Source organism: Mus caroli, unplaced genomic scaffold (assembly GCF_978045245.1).
Source record: "Mus caroli unplaced genomic scaffold, Mus_caroli_1 scaffold_3, whole genome shotgun sequence".
Taxonomy (NCBI): domain Eukaryota; kingdom Metazoa; phylum Chordata; class Mammalia; order Rodentia; family Muridae; genus Mus; species Mus caroli.
The window spans coordinates 95,298,367-95,317,500 of record NW_028227258.1 but is presented as its reverse complement, the minus strand read 5'-3'; the positions used below and the strand labels follow the sequence as shown (position 1 = coordinate 95,317,500).

The window sequence follows — 19,134 nt, the reverse complement described above, 5'->3', positions numbered from 1 at the left end:
TAAATAATACGTGTAAGTTTCTTAGATGTCTCTATGCCCAGATTTAATTGAAAATAGAGTGAATAAAGCTTGATGACTTTAGAAGAAGCACATTTCTAATTGCTTTATGGGGACAAGTCATTCTCTGCTTATTGCTTGATGTTTTCATAGCTTAGGTAAACAGGTAAAGATTAGTGTTAGTAAAATCTTAAGATCTATTAGCATTAATTACCAAAACATCCCTAAGTAAGTTGTTTCCCCAGGTCGTGATACTGTATATCATGGCAGATTTTACTCCGAATCTTCTTTTGAGATCGACTTTTATGTTCTTGTGAAGTATTTGTGTCTTCATTTTTTTCATGTACTTAATATTTCTTTACTGTGGTTTATAAAGGGTTTGTACTAGCCAGCAATAGAAATGACACAGTAAAATACAAATGTCTGTCTCTTATTTTAAGAGTCATTAAAAGCTTTTAATCGTGTATTTATTTAGAACTTATTTAAAGGGTATGACCAACAGGACACTAGAATTGTTTGAAAACCAGCCAGTGAGTAGGTAACATTAAAAATTTTACCCATATTTTTAATTACACACTGTGACTATTTTAAGTTTTAAATTGTTTTTAATGTTCTGCCTAACTAGTTTCATATAGTTGGTTGGCTAATATCACATGACTTTTAATGATTGGCAACTTCTTTTTACATAGTGTTTTTGTTCTTGAAAGCTGTGTTTATAAATTGAAGTTATGCATACTGCTTCTCTTTAAAGAATGGCTTAAATTCTTTACCTCTTGCAGTTTTCTTTTTATCTCTAGCAAAAAGTCATCTTTCCCTAAGCTCAACTTCCATGGCAACTACAAAACCTCTCTAAACATTACTGCTTGGGACATTGTTCTATTAGTGTGAATCTTAATTAAGCTATAATTTTTTTAAGCCTTGTTCAATTTATATTCTTTCTGTATTATTCTACATGTACAGAACAAATTATATCTTATAATTTATTTTTAAAATACCTGTGATTTTTTTAAGTTTCATACAGTTTATTTAGGTACAGATATATCCCAAGTAGACGAGTACACTAATTTTAAAACTAATTTTTAAATGTAGGATTATTAAAATAAGAATTTTTTTCTGCAGTCAATTCAGTTTTCCCTCAAAACTTAGATATTTTTCTTGACATTTCAAGTAAATTGTCATAAAAAATTAAAGATAAACCTGAATACAAGTTCTAAATTATAGACCTCTAAATTCCTGCATACCAGTAAGTACACCTACTGCAAGAGTACACATATATTTACTTTGTTAGTTGGTTAAACAATTTTTAGATTCCTGTGGTTGCCATTATTATGCTCTACTGTATATTTGGACATTGGTAAAAGTACATAGTTAATATTCTTAGCACATACATATTCATAAAAGAAATAAAAAGTAAGGTAATGGAATGTTAATTTTATTGTAGAAACGATTTCATAATGTACCCATATATTTATCACATTTTATACTTCTAATATGCACATTATGTGTCACTTATATGTCAGTAAAGTTTTAAATATATGAGGGTGAACATTTTTCTTTACAACACATTAAACTACAAAGTTCATTAAAGTACATTTTAACGTAGGCTTGAGCACAAAGATTAAACACAGTGAAGAAAGTAAATACTTATTAAGGAAAAAAAAAAACCCAGGTAAGAATTAAAGGTGAGAACATATCTTTGTTTTTATAGTGTCTGTTGGAGAGCTGGTGTGAGAAGAAGGGCATCATAACATTAGAGAGCAGCTTCTAACTTGACATGAGACAGCCCAGCTATCACTGAAAATGTAACATATTTAGAGTACTTAGTGAATAGGAAGGATCTCTTGTGGAGATGACTAAATGTGGCTTAAGATGGTATTTTCTCTAATGGAGAGTACACAGGCAAGCACACAGTACATTTGTCCCACAGGTGTCCCTTCCCGCCACCCCCTTTTCAGTTAGGTGAAAGCGCGAAGGGATGATCCTGTCTTCCTCCAGTATGACCAAATAAGTAGAAGAAACAGGCATTGAAGACATGTGGTGCTGATCCTTATGAATATATTTTAAGGATAAAAACTTTTACTAAGTTTTTACGAAACTATAAAGTGGAATAGACCAAGGCAACAAGGCACACTGATATAGGCATAATTAAAAGTAAAAACATTTTAGGAAAATCCTCAAAGGACCTAAGAAAATACATTGTCTTAACCATGACTCTTGATTTCCCATTGCTCCTCTCCAGTGTCTATTTAAGAATGTATTATCCCCTTAGGATTATCAAATCTGTGTCTTCCTGCCCACCCCTGGTTGCCACTCTTGTTAAAGCTTTGTTGTTTATTTTCTGAACTACTCAGAATAGCCTTGGTATTGGATCCCTACCTTAATTCCTAGTCAGTTTAAATTCATGCTCACAAAGGTGGTTCCTGAGTGAAGGTTTCTCTTGGTTCCTGAAAGAAAGCATTGAAGTTAGCTGCAATTCTTAGTCTAAGTAGAAGTTTATTTAGCAATGAAAAGCAAAATATGCTCTCGGAAGACAGGCTGGACTGGGCTGCATGAAGGAGGGAGCAGCACATTGGGCTCTGCACCGTGGACTTTAAAGATACTTTTGTGAATATACAGAGTGGACAGCATATTCACAGAGTAAGATGACTTTTTCCACCTCTCACGTTGTAGACTACATCTAACTTTTGTGGTATTTCTTCTTATGTTCCTCTGGACCAGTGGTTCTCAACCTTCCTAATGCTGCAACCCTTTAATATTTCCTCAGGTTGTGGTAACCCCCACCATAAAATTGCTTCACTGCTGTTTAATAAGTGTAATTTTGCTACTGTTATGAGTCATAATCTAATCATCTGATATGCAGGCTATCTGATATACTCAAAGTGGTCTTGACCCACTCTTAAGAACCTTTGCTGAAGAAAAATTCACTGAAGGAAGGGCCTTAAAAATAGCAATACAAATGGCATAATAAAGTTGGGATCTTTTGAAGATTCAGACACTTCATTACAGTGTATGTCTGGTAATAGGGAAAGTACCCTGGTTCTTTATTCCATGATACATCAAGGAACACTGTATCTGCATCTTCAACAATGTTTAATCACGAAGGAACATTCTGTCTAAAGACACAGCTTCCAAGACACAGCTTCAGTTTACCTTGGTTTTCTGATACCTCATCCCTTGCATCTGCTGTGGTGAAATCCTTCTTTCATGTTGCTTGGACCGACTATACAGAGCAGCTTTGTTAGAGCCCCACCCCAGTCTTAGCATATAGAAGAAACTCAGGGATGCTCAGCCCCTGGAGTGATTTTTACAAAATGTAAATTTGATCACATTACTCCCCTGTCAAACACCTTTACTGGGTCTCAATCAGAAGGAAAGCCCAAATTTCTTAATGATAGCTGACCCCTCTAGTGTTTTAGACCCCACCCCTCCCATCAAGTTTACATCTTACCTTGCTGAGTCATGAGTCCCAAATTGTACTACTGTTTTCTTAGTTTTGTCCCTTACTCATTCATTTCCCCCTCCTTTCTAGGCAGTTGAGGTATCACCTCCTTTACAAACAGTTTCCCAGATCCATTTCCCTCTGAGGATGGTCCTCCGTGCCTCTCTGTGGATATTTACAGTGATAATTCTACTCATCATTTGAAACTAGAAGGTAGCTTCCCTTTTACATTCCTAGTGTCTCATGGCCATTCAGATGTTTTTGTAAATAACTAAATGCCTTGCCTTAGTGTGAGCTGTCTTATTCTGTAAGTAGTAAACACAAATGTGTTGATTTTATTTGTAATATGTGTTCCCTATTATAAGAAAAAAAATCAAATTCAGTGATTTGAGCAGATAGTTGGGCTTAATAATGTGTGTATGTATTAAGTCCTCTATAGCATCTTTGTTACCTAGTGGGAACAGTGCCATCTATTGGCTATTATCCAAATTGTATCAACCGTTAGATCTAAAAGGGAAACTGTATTGGAATGTTTTAGGATGGCAAACAGATAAAAACTTTATCAGCTTGCACAGAATGCCAACATATTCTTGACAAAACTAATTAAGAAATTCAATTTTAGTAACCCTGTAAAGGATAATAATGCTAACATGGTAACAGAAAATGCACACTTTAGGGTTTAGAATTGTTTATATCCTACTTTATTCGTAAAGAAATTAGGATGATTATTATTTGTTTTATAGAAAATGGAACTAAATATTTATTCCTGTTCTTCTTTAGATGTAATTGATACTTGTGGTTAAGATAACATTTTATTTTTAAATAATTTTAAAGATTTGCAGAATTCATAAAAACTATGCAGAAAAAATTCTAAACTATAGACAATTTACTTTTAATGGAAATCCACAGTAAAGTGTGAAATGTGGTTCTGGTATTTCCAAGAAAATTGTATCACAGTATCAAAGATAAGAATCCACTTATGCCTTAAATTCCTTAATTAAGAATTTTTTTTTTCTTAAGCAATATCCTTATCTGTTAAATAAGGCACATATAGTGGATAAATTTAATCAGATGGAAATAAAACCCACACTGGATTTGGCTACTGTCAGTCCTACCAACCCATGGGCGTGGATAGTTTTTATAGTGTTTTGTAAATAAAACTATTTCAAATGAAGGCATGTCACTCAAATATTAGTAAGCTTTTCAGCTTGTTACTGTTCTTATAAGCTTTAGAAATAGTTTGTTTTCTGTTTTGACTAAAACCTACATAACTTAGGATATGTGGTGTGATAGAGATAAAATTTTTCAAAAATGGATGTCTAATATTTTAGTCATAGTGTTAACTTTCTGTAAAGAGGAATCTCATTATGTTGTAGAATCTTACACTATTTCATGATGTGTGTCTATGAAACTAAAAATAAATTTCTATAGTAAAACCATAGTAATAATAATGAAATTCTAGTATTCATAACAGTAACATGAACAGCTCTTACTGTATACTTAGCAGTTAAAATGGCTTCCATAGTTAATGGTACACACACACACATTAAACTCTGTGAGGCACTCATAGTAAAGTCAACAATACGTTCCTCAAGAGGGATGAAGGGAAATTCTATCATAAAACTCAGTAATGATGGCATGAAAGCTCAAATTTTTAATTTTGGGGATCCCAAATACAAAACTATTGAAGAAGCTTCAGTACTCCTATCTTCATGATTTTATAGATAAGGAAACTGAGATGCAGAAAGACTAAACAAATAATGGCTTTCAGCCACACTGTCAAACACACTCAGGAGCCTGTGGTGGTTTTTCTATTAGACATTTTCTTCGTTTACATTTCAAATGCTATGCTGAAAGTCCCCTATACCCGCCCCCCCCCCCGCCCTGCTCCCCAATCCACCCACTCCCACTTCCTGACCCTGGCATTCCACTGTACTGGGGCATATGATCTTCACAAGACCAAGGGCCTCTCCTCCCATTGATGGTCGACTAGGCCATCCACTGCTACATATGCAACTAGAGACATAGTTCTGGGGGTACTGGTTAGTTCATATTGTTGATCCTCCTATAAGGTTTCAGGCCTCTTTAGCTCCTTGGGTACTTTCTCTAGCTCTTTCTTTAGGGGCCCTGTGTTCTGTCCAATAGATGACTGTGAGCATCCACTTCTGTATTTGCCAGGCACTGGCATAGGCTCACAAGGGAGAGCTATATCAGGGTCCTGTCAGCAAAATCTTGCTGGAATATGCAACAGTGTCTGGGTTTGGTGATTGTATATGGGATGGATCCCCGGGTGGGACAATCTCTGGATGGTCCTTTCTTCTATCTCAGCTCCAAACTTTGTCTTGCCTGTGTTTTTAGTATACTAAATCATCTTTCAATCTTTTAATGTTTTATATGCTGCCCAACTGAAATTTCTGTAATTAGGTTTTAATTATGCACTGTATATTATCACTTAAATTCTCTGTCTGACTACAGACTTATCTTAGTTACCAGACCACTCTTTCAATGATCTGGTCACATCAGTACAGCCAAAATTAGTTTTTTAAAAAAAATACTCTCTTTTATTATTTGTTTTATTTTGCATTTGTTTTTGTTATAAAATAGGTCATCACTAGGTAGACCACAGTGGTCTGGACCTCATGCTCCTCTTTCCTCAGCCTCCTATCTCAATAATCGTAGACAGTCTATACCCTTATGCTCTCTGCTGTTGCCACTGCAGGCAGCCATGTGCTAGGATAGCTCACTCCCAGTTTCAGTGTGAAGTGTACTGGACTGGTTGTTATAGCCCAGGCTTTAGTAGTACAGCCCTACCTACGGTGTGGTACACCTCGTTCTCCTGTCAGTGATTTTCTATCCCATTGCTTGCAAATCCCTTACTCATGTAATAAGTGCTATGTTCAGTTGTAACATGGTCTGGGTACAAACAGAGCAAATAGAGGCGCAAATAGAAAAGTCATTTTTTTCTTGTTTTTGTTCTTAAGTAAAATACTATTTTTTACCCTTTATAAAAATTATACCTCAAATTAATAATAACATTACAAATTTCAACCAACAGTATGACTTCAAAATTAAAGACAATTTTTGAAAATCCTTTACCTGTCAAATTTGGCTTTATAACTCCCGAGGTATTTTAGATAAAAATACCAGCAGAAGGTTTAGGGCCATTGTTCCTGACAGCAACAGTTTGGATACAGTAAAAGGAGCATGCATCAAATAAATGTCCATTATGTAAATAGAGCTGAAGAGTGCCATTACTGTTCTTTTGAAAGTATTTTCTCTGACCCACTAGGTTCTGCCACAGATACAAGGCATACCCTGTGTCCTGTGTGTTGTGATGCTCTTCCTGCTTGAGTCAGAGACTGAGGAAGGAGTCTTATTGAGCTGCCTTCCTTAATATCAAGTCTGTTAAGGCTGCTTTGTACCCCAAGAATTTACTTTGACTTTTCTCTTTGCTAAATATGTCTGCATAGCTATTAAGGCCTGAGGAGGAAGATGGTAAAGGTTGGAAATCTGGGTCAGGGAAAACTTGAAGTGATAGACATGTATTGAGTTTGGTTAATGCAGGTTTGACAACTAATGCGTGAGTGTGGTGATCGGTTTACCTACTTTGCCTTCATCTTCCCTGAGAGATGACTTTGCCTCACTTTTCAGTTTAATAGCAGGTGTCTTCAAGGATAAGCAAGAGTACTTAAGCTACCTTTACACTATGGGCTGATGAAAAGAATATTGATGACATGGGCTTTGATCTCTGTGGCAAAAATTCTTTTGTTAACATGTTCAACAAAAAGTTGAGCCTGTTCTAAAAAGTTCTACACTTTGTTTTATTTATTCCTGTTTTTAAAAGTGATAAGCCAAGGAGACAAAGGAAACGCATACAGTAAAACCTGAGCAGCCGGGCATGGTGACACACGCCTTTAATCCCAGCACTCGGGAGGCAGAGGCAGGCGGATTTCTGAGTTCGAGGCCAGCCTGGTCTACAAAGTGAGTTTCAGGACAGCCAGGGCTATACAGAGAAACCCTGTCTCAGAAAGAAAGAAAGAAAGAAAGAAAGAAAGAGAGAGAGAGAGAGAGAGAGAGAGAGAGAGAGAGAGAGAATAATAGAATATTGAGTGGATCAAATTTCTCAAGGGACATAAATTATAAAATTATACCCATCAATTTTAATCAGAATAGCATTCTCCTTTACCTTAACCATTACAGAAGTTTGCCTTATTTCTCCCTATTCAATTTTATTAACAAGTTCACATTTGAAATTATTCTACAGTACATTATATTTACTAATTTTCACTGTGTATATCTACTTTCTTTTCCCCTCATGATTTAGACCCCTTTCTTGTTCAAGCAGGAAAAGATAAGTAGTGACTCCTTGCTTTTGAAGGAAATATTTGTCCACAATATGGATTGACTGACCAAACAAACATATCTGAATACCATGTTTATGATATCATTTATACCTCTGCTCTATGATATTATATGCTATAAGTTTATAATTTTAAATGACTACTTTTTCTCAAGAATTTTAACGCTATATAAAAGCTTAAAGAGAGGATTTTGAAATGATCTAAAATGGCATTGCTCTTAGAAATTAAGATTGCTGTCTCTTATTTGAAAAGAACAAAACTCGTATTATGATTTCTTTAAGTTGTCTTGATGCTGTCATTCAGGAGTCAGGCACAGATCTATGACTATAGCTGAATATCATTAGGAGTCCTTTTATGAATACTTTTTTATTTTTTTGACCATGGGTGTTTGTTTTTCCTGAGGTCTCTGGTTTATCTAATCTCAGGTTCCTGATCACTAAAGCAGTTTTGGGTATGAATTCCACCTCATAGTGTGGTATATCTGATGTTAGTTAGCTGCTCACACAAGTTTTATGCCATTGTTGTTTTAGCATCTTACACGAAGGACAGATTGTAAGTCAATTTGTGGCTTGGCTGGTGCTTCCATTTCTCCTTTGGTATCCTACAGAGTATCTTCCAAAGATACTAGAATATAGGAAGAAAGGTTCCATGTTCAATCATAATGGGTCCCACCTGTCAGTTTTCTGACATTCCCATTTTCTTAGCAACAACCTAGGCTGTTGGAGATTTCCATGGAACTCATTTGGCCAGCAACTCAATTCACTGTTACCCAATCCTGCTACTGGAAGTCTCAGTTGGTGATAAGCAATGGCTAGATGGGACTCCATATACCCCACTATTAAGAGGCATGATTTAGGATCACCTTTCTATATTTGAGGAAGTTTCTAATGCATGAGGTTCCCATATCATCCCTTAAATGCCCCTCAGTTCCATCTGTCTTTCCCCACATTTCCTCTATCAAACCTATCTTCTTTATCCTCCCCACTTGATCACCTTGTTCCTGTCCCCACCTGCCCCCAGTCCATTTTAACATCTATTTCCCCCTCTCCAGGAGATCCATGTTTTTTTCCATGTCCCTTCCTCTATGCCTAAGCTCTCTAGGTCTTCAGAGTGTAGTTGGTTATCATTTATGTAAATGGCTAGTGTCCATAATAAGGGAATACATACCATATTTGTCTTGCTGGGTCTGGGTTACCTCACTTGGGATGATTCGTTCTAGTTTCATCATCCATTTGCCTACAGATTTCATGGTATCTTTTTTTTTTTTTTTTTGACAGCTGAGTTAAATTGTGTAACTTCATTATGTAAATACCAAACTTTCTTTGAGTGACATGTTGTTTCCAGTTCCTGGCTATTATGAATAAAGCTGCCATGAACATAGTTGAGCAAGTGTTATTTTAGAATGGAGTGTCCTTGGTTATATGATCAAGAGTGGTATATCTGGGTAAGTCCCAATTTTCAGAGGAACCACTATATTGATGTCCATATTAGCTGTATAAGTTTGCTCTCCCACTAGCAGTGGAAGAGTGTTTTCCCTTGCTCACATCCTCTCTAGCTCGAGCTGAGCTGTCACTTGTGTTGTTGTTCCGAGCCATCCTGACAGGTGTAAGGTGGAATCTTCAAGTACCTTTGATTTGCATTTCCCTGATGGCTATGGATGTTGAGTCTTTTTAAGTGTTTCTGAGCCATTTAAGGTTTTCTATGGAGACTTCTTTATTCAGATCTGTATCTCATTTTTAAATTGGGTAATTTGGCTTGTTGATGTGGAGGGATTTTTTTCCAGGTTTTTTTTTTTTATTGTATTTTAGATATTATCCCTCTATTGGATATGGAGTTGATGAAAATCTTTTCCCATTGTATAGGCTACCTTTTGTCTTATTGACAGTGTCCTTTGCCTTACAGAGGTTTCAGTTGCATGGATCCTGTTTATTTATAATTGTTGTTCTTAGATCCTATGCCATCAGTTTTTCCTTTAGGACATCCTCTTTGCTAATGAGTTCAAGGTTATTCCCCACTTTCTCTTCTATCAGGTTTTATGTTGTGGTCTCTGAGCTATTGGAGCTGAGTTTTGTGGAGGGCACTAGGTATGGATCTATTTGCGTTCTTCTATATTCAGGCATCCAGTTTGACCAGCACCATTTGTTAAAAATGTGGCATTTTTTCCCAGTGTGTATTTCTAACATCCTTATCAAAAATCAGGTGTCCATACATATGTGGATTTAGGTCTGAGTGTTCAATTAGAACACTTGATCAGTGCGTATGTTTTTATTCCAGTACCATGTGATTCCGTTACTCTAGTTCTGTGGTACAGCTGGAAATTGAACTCAGGATAGTTATTAGCAGCTCTACTGGATATTTTTCTTCCATCTGAAGTTGAGAATTGTCCTTTCAAGATCTGTGAAGAATTGTGTTGAAATTTTGATGGAGATTACATTAAAATGTATTTACTGCTTTTGGTATGATGGCCATTTTTACTATCTTAACCAAACCTACATATTAATATAGATCTAAGAACATGAGAGATCTTTTTGTCTTCGGATATCTTCTTCAATTTCTTTCCTCAAAGATTTGAAGTTCTTGTCATACAGGTCTTTTACTTGCTTGGTTAGAGTTACACCAAAATATCTTTTATTCTCATGGCTGTTGTGAAAGGTGTTATTTCCTTAAATTCTTTCTCAGCCAGTTTATCATTTCTATATAGGAAAGCTACTGATTTTTTTAAATTAATTTTGTATCCAGACACTTTGCTGAAAGTGTTTATGAGCTTTAGGAGTTCCCTGGTAGAGTTTTGGGATTATATATATATATATATTGTCATGTCATCTGCAGAGAAACATAATTCAGCTTCTTCCTTTCTGATGTGTATCCCTTTGATCTCCTTCAGTTGTTTTATTGTTCCAGTGAAGACTTCATGTACTATATTGAATAGGTACAGTGAGTGGGCAGCCTTGTCTTGTTCCTAATTTTTGCGGAATTGCTTTGAGTTTCTTCATTAAGTTGATGTTGGCTGTGTACTAGTCTTTATTATTCTGATATATGTTCTTATATTCCTAATCTCTCCAGGACCTTTTTCATGAAGAATTGTTGAATTTTGTCACAGCCCTTTTCTACATTTGATGATTTTTTTTTTTTTAATATGGTCAGCTACTTTATACCAAATCATCCCCTATCTCTCAAATGAGGTCTACTTGATCATGGTAGATTATCTTTTGATGTGTTTTTTGGATTCCCTTTACAAGTATTGTTTTTCCAAGTTATTTTTTTCTCTTTTTAAAAAATTATTTTATTTATTTACATTCCAGATGTTGCTCCACGTTTTGGTCCCCCTTCCCGCACTTCTTCATCCCAATCCCCCTCCCCTATGCCTCTGATCATGTGCCCCCCATCTTCCTTTCCTGGGGCCTCAAGTCTCTACAGGATTAGGTACATTCTCTCCAACTGAAGCCAGACAGGGCAGTTCTCTGCTACATATGCGCAGAGTGCCTCTGATATGCCCATATATACTCTTTGGTTGATGTCTTAGTCTCTGGGAGCTCCCAGGGATCTGGGTTAGTTGATACTGTTGGTTTTCCTATGGGGTTACCATCGCCTTCAGCTGCTTCAATCCTACCCCTAACTCTTCCATAGGGGTCCCTATCCTTAATCTAATAGTTGGCTGCAAGTATCTGCAAGTGACTCAGTCAGCTTCTAGTAGGGCCTCTCAGAGGACAGTCCTGCTAGGCTCCTGTCCATAAATCCAACATGGCATCAGTAATATTGCCAGAGTTTGCTGCCCACCCATGGGATCAATCCCAAGTTGGGCTGTTCACTGGTCAGCCTTTCCTTCAGTCTCTGCTCCATTTTGGGCCCTACATTTCCTTTACACAGGAAAATTTCTGGGTCAGAAAATTTTACTGCTGATTGGTAACTGTTCCTCCACTTATGGCCCTGTCTCTCTACTAGAGGTGATCTCTAGGTTCCCTCTCCCAACTGTTCGACATTTTGGCTAAGGTCACCCTCATTGACTCCTGGAGTTCCTCACATTAGTCAGCTGCTAGTAGGGCCTCTCAGAGACTCTGTAGAGGCTCCCCCTACAGAAGCCACATATTTCATTCATTCTCCTGGCTCTCTGGGCTTCTCTCCTGTCTTGCCCCATACCTGATCCTGCCTCCTTTTTCCCCTCCTCCCCTCTCCCACCTAGATCACTCCGTCCGTCTGCCTCTCATGATTATTTTGTTCTCTTTCTAAGTGGAATTGAAGTATCTTGACTTGGACCTATTTTGTCAAAGGCTTTTTCAGTATCTAATAAGATGATCATGTGACTTTTTTCTTTGTGTTTGTTTATATAGTGGATTATGTTGATAGATTTCCGTATATTGAACCATTCCTGCATCCCTGGAATGATACCTACTTGGTCATGGTAAATGATGGTTTTGATGTGTTCTTGGATTTGGTGTGTGATAATTTTATTGAATATTTTTGCATCAATATTAATACACGAAATTGGTCTGGAATTCTATTTCTTTGTTGGGTCTTTTTGTGGTTTAGTTATCAGAGTAACTGTAGCTTTGTAGAATTATTTAAATAGTGTTCCTTCTGTTCCATTTTTAGGAATAGTTTGCGGTGTGTTGGTATTAGCGCTTCTTTGAAGATCTTGTAGAATTCTGCCTTAAAACTGTTGGATCCTGGGTCAGAAAATACTTAATTTTAGAGTCTGACTTCCTAGACATACAAGACTTCAATTGATACTTTATTTCAATTCAGATAGTTCATTTAAATTTCTCTATATGTAAGGAAGTAATATAGTTTCAGTATCTGTTTAAATAAGTCATTTGTACCATATTATTAGGCTTATAGTAATTTGTGGTATTGTTGAATGATACAGTTAGGTAGTAGCCAAAGAGCTTCATCATTCTTTGATTTTATTAATAAATGATAATTTGACTATTAGGTTGTGAACTATTACTGTGACAGAATTTAAATGGATAGTATCAGTGATAGTGATAAGGCTTTCTAAGTTTTCATACCTAGTAGGACTTTAATTTTAAAAAATCTATTTGTTAAAACTGACCTGTAAATATCTTTTGTGGTTCATTTTTAGCCTCCAGCTGAGCAGGCCAAAGCCAGACTGCAATTGGTCCTTGAAGCTGCTGGTAAGTTATAAAAATTAACTTTTATGAAATAAAAAAGTCCATCTAGTCTGCATGCTTACATGTGAGTCAAAGATGTATAAACTCTCACATAGTAATAAAATCCAGATTATATGTTTAGGTATATGTTACCTATTTATAGCTGACATATAAAGGTTCTAAAAGGTCATTCTTTACATGTTTATAGATAAAACAGGTATTAATTTTAATGATTAATTGTTAAGAAATCCATGTTGATCTTATCTTTTATGGATTGTAGTTACAGTGAAATGGAAAGAATTCTTCAACTCTAGATCATGATTTTTCTGACACTTTCCTCTGGATGTTTTATAATTTTGTTATTCTTATTTAAGACTGTGGACTGCTTTTATTTAAATTTTGCGTACGATACTTTTTTTTCAGGTTTTCACTGTTTTGGTGAAAATTAGGCCCATAATATTTAAAATTCCTCAAATTACAATAAACTAGTTGATTGGACTATAAGTTCTGTTGCCATCTAGTCTTAATATACCATGTTTAATTTCCCAATGGCATAGCTTCACAAAGACATTTATTGTATCTTGGGTATTCTAAGTTTCTGGGCTAATATCCACTTATCAGTGAGTGTATATCATGTGAGTTCTTTTGTGATTGGGTTACCTCACTCAGGATGATAGCCTCGAGACCCATCCATTTACATAAGAATTTCATAAATTTATTCTTTTTAATAGCTGAGTAGTACTCCATTGTGTAAATGTACCATAATTTCTGTATCCATTCCTCTGTTGAGGGACATCTGGGTTCTTTCCAGCTTCTGGCTATTATAAATAGGGCTGCTATGAACATAGTGGAGCATGTGTCCTTTTTACCGGTTGGGACATCTTCTGGATATATGCCCAGGAGAGGTATTGCTGGATCCTCCGGTAGTACTATGTCCAATTTTCTGAGGAACCGCCAGACTGATTTCCAGAGTGGTTGTACAAGCTTGCAATCCCACCAACAATGAAGGAGTGTTCCTCTTTCTCCACATCCTCACCAGCATCTGTTGTCACCTGAGTTTTTTATCTTATCTATGCTGACTGGTGTGAGGTGAAATCTTAGGGTTGTTTTGATTTGCATTTCCCTGATGACTAAGGATGTCTTTTTGCATGATCATATATATATTTTTTTCACATTGTCCAGTTTTTGGTTTCTGTATTACTTACTATCTCCTATAGAAGGAAGTTTCTCTGATGATGCCCAAGCAAGACTCTGTGCTCTATAGGATGTCATTAGGAGTGATTTTATTGCTATATTTAGCAGAACAATAGCATTTGTTTTCTCTCTTATGGCCTACCCAGTCAGGTTTTTAGCCACCCCAGCAGTGCCAGCTATAAGTTCTATCTCATAGAGTTGGCCTTCAATCCAACCAGATATTCGTTGGTTACTCCAATAGGCTTTGAACCACTATTGTACCAGTGTATCTTACAGTCAGGTCACCATTGTAGATCAGAGTTTGTAGCTTCTTTGATAGCAGCTCCATGAACACTTAGTAGGGATGAAGACTCTAGTTAGACACCAGCACCAGTTCTCTGTGTTCACTGAGATGTGTAGATGGTCTCCTTAACATCAGGGCCTCCCATCAGTTTGTATAGAGCAACCATTAGTCTTGGCCGTCACCTGAGTTGATTGGGGGTTTCCATGTGGGCTCATTTAACCAACAATTCAATTATATGTAACCCATTTCTGGCACTGGAAGATTTACTTGATGGCAACAGATGGGTAATTGGGGATTTCTTCCCCCTGTTATTTGATGATTCCATTTATATTTATTTCATATATGGATATATTTCAAGCAACTTCCACTGTAGTAGGTTTCTATATTATCCCTCAAATGACCCTCATTTTGTCACTCTCCCTATTCCTCCATACCCCCCTCCCTCTGTCTCTCAATTTTATCCTCCTGTTCCAGTCTCTCCCCCTCCATTGTGATCCTTCCCTTCTCCCTAATCCCTTACTCTTTACCCAGCCTATGTGGTTACATGGATTATAGCATACTTATGGAAAACTTTAGAAGTTGACATCCATGTGTTTGTGTTTGGGATATCTTACTCATGACTTTTTTTTTTCTAGCTCCATCCAAATACTTTTAAAGTTTATTGTTTTATTTCTTTTAACAGCCAAGTAATATTCCATTTGGTAAATGTACTCCATTTTTTCATGATCCACTCATTGATGCACATCTAGGCTATTTGAAATTTTTGGCTATTATGAATAAAGCAGCAGTGCACATATTTGGACAGGTGTCTGTGGTACAATATAGAGTCATTTGGGTATGTGCCCAAGAATCCAACAGACTCTAAAAGAATCATTTCTTAAAATTCATAACTGTAAACTATAATTATTCCTTGCATTCCTTGTCTATGTCCTGTTTGTATTAGAAATTTTTGCTCATGTTATGTTTTGTTTTGTTTTCTCCTATTTCCTTTCCCTAGTAGGTCATTTTTGTCTCTATCATAGCACCATAATAAAATTACAACTATTAAACTCTAATAGATAAGTCATTTGTGGAGAAACTAATGATCTGAAAATGTAAACCTTAATTTATTTGCATGCTGTGGAAATTAGAATACAAGCTATTCAAGAAACTAGGAATAGACATACTTATGACCCAGGCTATATACCAGAAAGACTTCAAATGAGTACCACAGACAGACCTTTAATTCTGTATGTAATAAATACTGCATAATTCTTGATAGTCAGAAATGGTCCCAGCCTAGATGTCTATCAGATGAACAGAAAAAGAAGATAGATAGACAGACAGACAGGCAGACAGGCAGACAGATGAATTCTAATCAGCTAGGGGAAAAATGCAATGATATTTACAAGGAAATGGGTAGAACTAGGAATATTAAGTGAAATAAGCAGATTCAGCAAAATACCATGTTATAAACAGAACATAAAATTACATATGTGTGTTTGCATATATATGTGTGTAGATCATAAAACTAGAAAGGTGATTATGAGGGGGATGGAAAGAATGAAGAAATGATGGCAAAGACTGTCTTAGGGACAGGAACCAGCCCTGGGGAGACTGGGGAGCCATGGGGAAGAATGGCGCCAGGGAATGATTGTAGTCAAGTTACAATGATATGATGTATGCATGAATTTCCCTATTGCCTGTTAACTTTGTATGCTTACCTAAGGAGTAAAATTAAAAGTTTCAAAAATATTCAGATACTGATTGTAACTAAAGGATGAATTTTGTGACATTCCAAATTTTTTGAGATGACTATGATATATGACTTTATAAATATAAACTTTAAGTTAATATATAACAGAAAATTACAAAGTAGTCTGATTATCAAAAAAGGAGGAAGGAAGATAAGTTTTACCTAAGCACTTGACTTTGTCACTCTTGCTTCTACTATTTGATGTGATAGCATCATCCCAGTATTATCTGTTTGTTTCACAACCACCGCCCAGGGGGAAAAAAAAAGCAACTCATTTTATACTAAGTATTTTCATGAGCCTAAAGAATTCTTCAAATGACAATTGTTTTTCCCCAGTATGAGGAGGAGTATAATTGACTTCCATGTCTCTTTAATTTCCTTTCTCAGTTTTTATTGGTTATTTTGTTTATTTACATTTCGAATATTATCCCCCTTCCTGGTTTCCCCTCCAAAAACCCCCTATCCATCTCCCTCTCCCCCTATGTCTATGAGCATGCTCACCCACCTACCCACAAACTCACACCTCATTGCCCTAGCATACCTCTGCTCATACATCAAGCCTTCACAGAACCAAGGGCCTCTCCCATTGATGCCAGACAAGGCAATCCTCTGCTACATATGCAGCTGGAGCCATGGCAGAGCCCCTCAGGACACAGCTATATCAGACTCCTGTCAGCAAGCACTTCTTGTCATCTGCAATAGTGTCTGAGGTTGGTGGCTGCATATGGGATAGAGCTCTAGGTGGGGCAGACTCTGGGTGGCCTTTCCTTTGATCTCTGCTCCACTCTTTGTCCCTGTATTTCCTTTACATAGGAGCAATTCCGGGTTAAAATTTTGAGAAGGGTGAGTAGTCCCATCCCTCAATTGGGAGTCATGCTTAACCTCTGGATATGGTCTCTATAGGTTCTCTCTCCCCTTGGTTGGGTATTTCAGCTAATGTCATTCCCATTGGTTCCTGGAAGCCTCTTGCCAGCTTGCTTTCCTGGCGTCTGGGACTTTCTGTTGGTTATCCCCAGTTCCCTATCTGCCACCGCTATTACACACCGCCACTGCTACTACACACCTCTGTACAATTTCCTGACCCTCTGTACATCTCCCCTGTCTCCTCCCACACCTGATTCTTCCCCCTCTCTTCTGGGTCTTTTCACATAACCATGGCTTTCCTTCCTCAGCCCCGTGGGTACTGGTATTACCATTGTAAGCTACCATGCTCAGCTCAGATAATAGCTTTACTTCTACTGTAATTATTGGTTCATGGATCTTAAATTATACTTCCAATGTCATGAAGAAAAGTAGAAATTTCTTTTATTTCATGTTTGGTAAAGCAACTTACCTTAGAATCTATTTGTAATACTACTTCATCATCTAAATAATGTCTATGGCACTTAGAATTGAATCTATAGTTTTCAACGTACTTTCATAAATCCTTTATTCCGTGACTTATCAGTAAATAGTGAGGTAATCAGCTCCATTTCACAAGTATAGAAACTTGCGTATCTGAATAGTAACAGAATTAGGAAACAAATGTAATGATTTCTGACTTTTGAGCTTTTACTACCTGGAGTCTCAATGCTTGAGCACTGGTGATCAGGAAGAAGAGTAACAGAGAATGTTACCAAATGCACATTTTATTTTCTTTGACTTACATTACAATAAGTTCTAGCTTCAGATTTGCCTTAGATTCTGAAGTGTTTTTGTTTGATAATGCAGAAGAATTAAGGTTCAACTTGTGAAAAAGCAATTTTTCCTTAACTATGTGGAACATTCATAGTATCTAACCGTATAACTTTGAAAAGCCTAGGTTAATATACAGTCATTAGTTTCCTGTTCTAAATCTGGTGCATGCATTTCATTGACCCCTCCAGATATGGAAGTTGGTTAAATGTTAAACACAGGTTAGTTGCATATATATACACATTATAATCCATGTGATTAGTCTTGCTTAGCAATATACCATAAATGGCTCCCTTCCTCTGCAGCATATTAAATTGAGATCTGCATTCCTCAGTTCCCATTAGGTGCTCTGAAACCAATCCTGATCCTTCCCTTCACAAAGACTTGCGATTTTAGGGGTTCCAGCACGTCATTTCAGTCTAGCATTAAATACTTATGATTCCAAGAATTACAAATGAAGATAATTGATAAGGTTATTACTTTTGGGACCACAAAAATCCCCTCTGCTTTACCATTTTAAAGCCATCAGAGAAACTTGCTCCATAGCTGATGACCCTGAAATCGGATGATTTGTTTTGACAAAGGTTTGATATTAGAACACTCCCCTATTCTCATGTAGAGCAAATGACAAAGAAGTTCAGTCAGACTTCATATCAATGGTTTGTAGATTTTTTCTTTCTGTGTGTTGTCTCTTTCAAGGCATCCCAGTAGTCTAGATTGTAGCTGGTTCAACCATTACCATACCTTGTGCTTGGGCAAGTCATTCTACTTCATAGCCTTTACTTGTTATGGAATTTAGGTTACTACCTATTAAGTACTGTAATCTGGCCCACACTGTTCCAGTAAATGGCAGCAATTTGGTGTGCAAAGCGTTGTAGCATGGTGTTTAGTTCTGTAGCTAGGAGACTGAGGTACTGCTTTTGGCTGCAGAAAAACCTATAGGGACATTGCTAATGCCTGCTGAATGCTAGTTGTTCATTCATAAAGTGAAAATAACAATGTGAAGTTCCAGAGATGTCAGGAAACCAAAATAAATTACTATAATGAAGTCTTTAGCATCCCTAACCTATACAAAACTGAGCATTATAGAAATCTTAGCTAGGAAATTCGCCAGCTCTTCTCTATGATATCGCCTGGGTGACTTTATGACGGTACTGAAGAGAAGCTGAGTTACATGTCTTCCTCAGACTTGAACTGCTGGATATTACCAATCATAGAAACATTAAGTGGAACATCAAAGAGTTTAGTTTACTTAGGCATTTGTCAAAACTTTTTCATCAAGTATTGTTTTTGCCAGGTTCAATATTCTACATAAAGTTAAATAGCTTTAATGCAAAATCAAA

The 19,134-nt window shown here is 36.7% G+C and overlaps 1 protein-coding gene across 1 annotated transcript in view; it reads left to right on the top strand.

The window, feature by feature from the left end:
* The window catches only part of Rsrc1 (arginine and serine rich coiled-coil 1), a 394,696-nt gene that overhangs the window by 225,978 nt on the left and 149,584 nt on the right, over nt 1–19,134 (top strand). Inside the window, exon 6 of the mRNA XM_085836068.1 lies at nt 12,878–12,929. Coding sequence (XP_085692194.1) covers nt 12,878–12,929 — 52 coding nt within the window. The remainder of the gene's footprint in view (nt 1–12,877; nt 12,930–19,134) is intronic.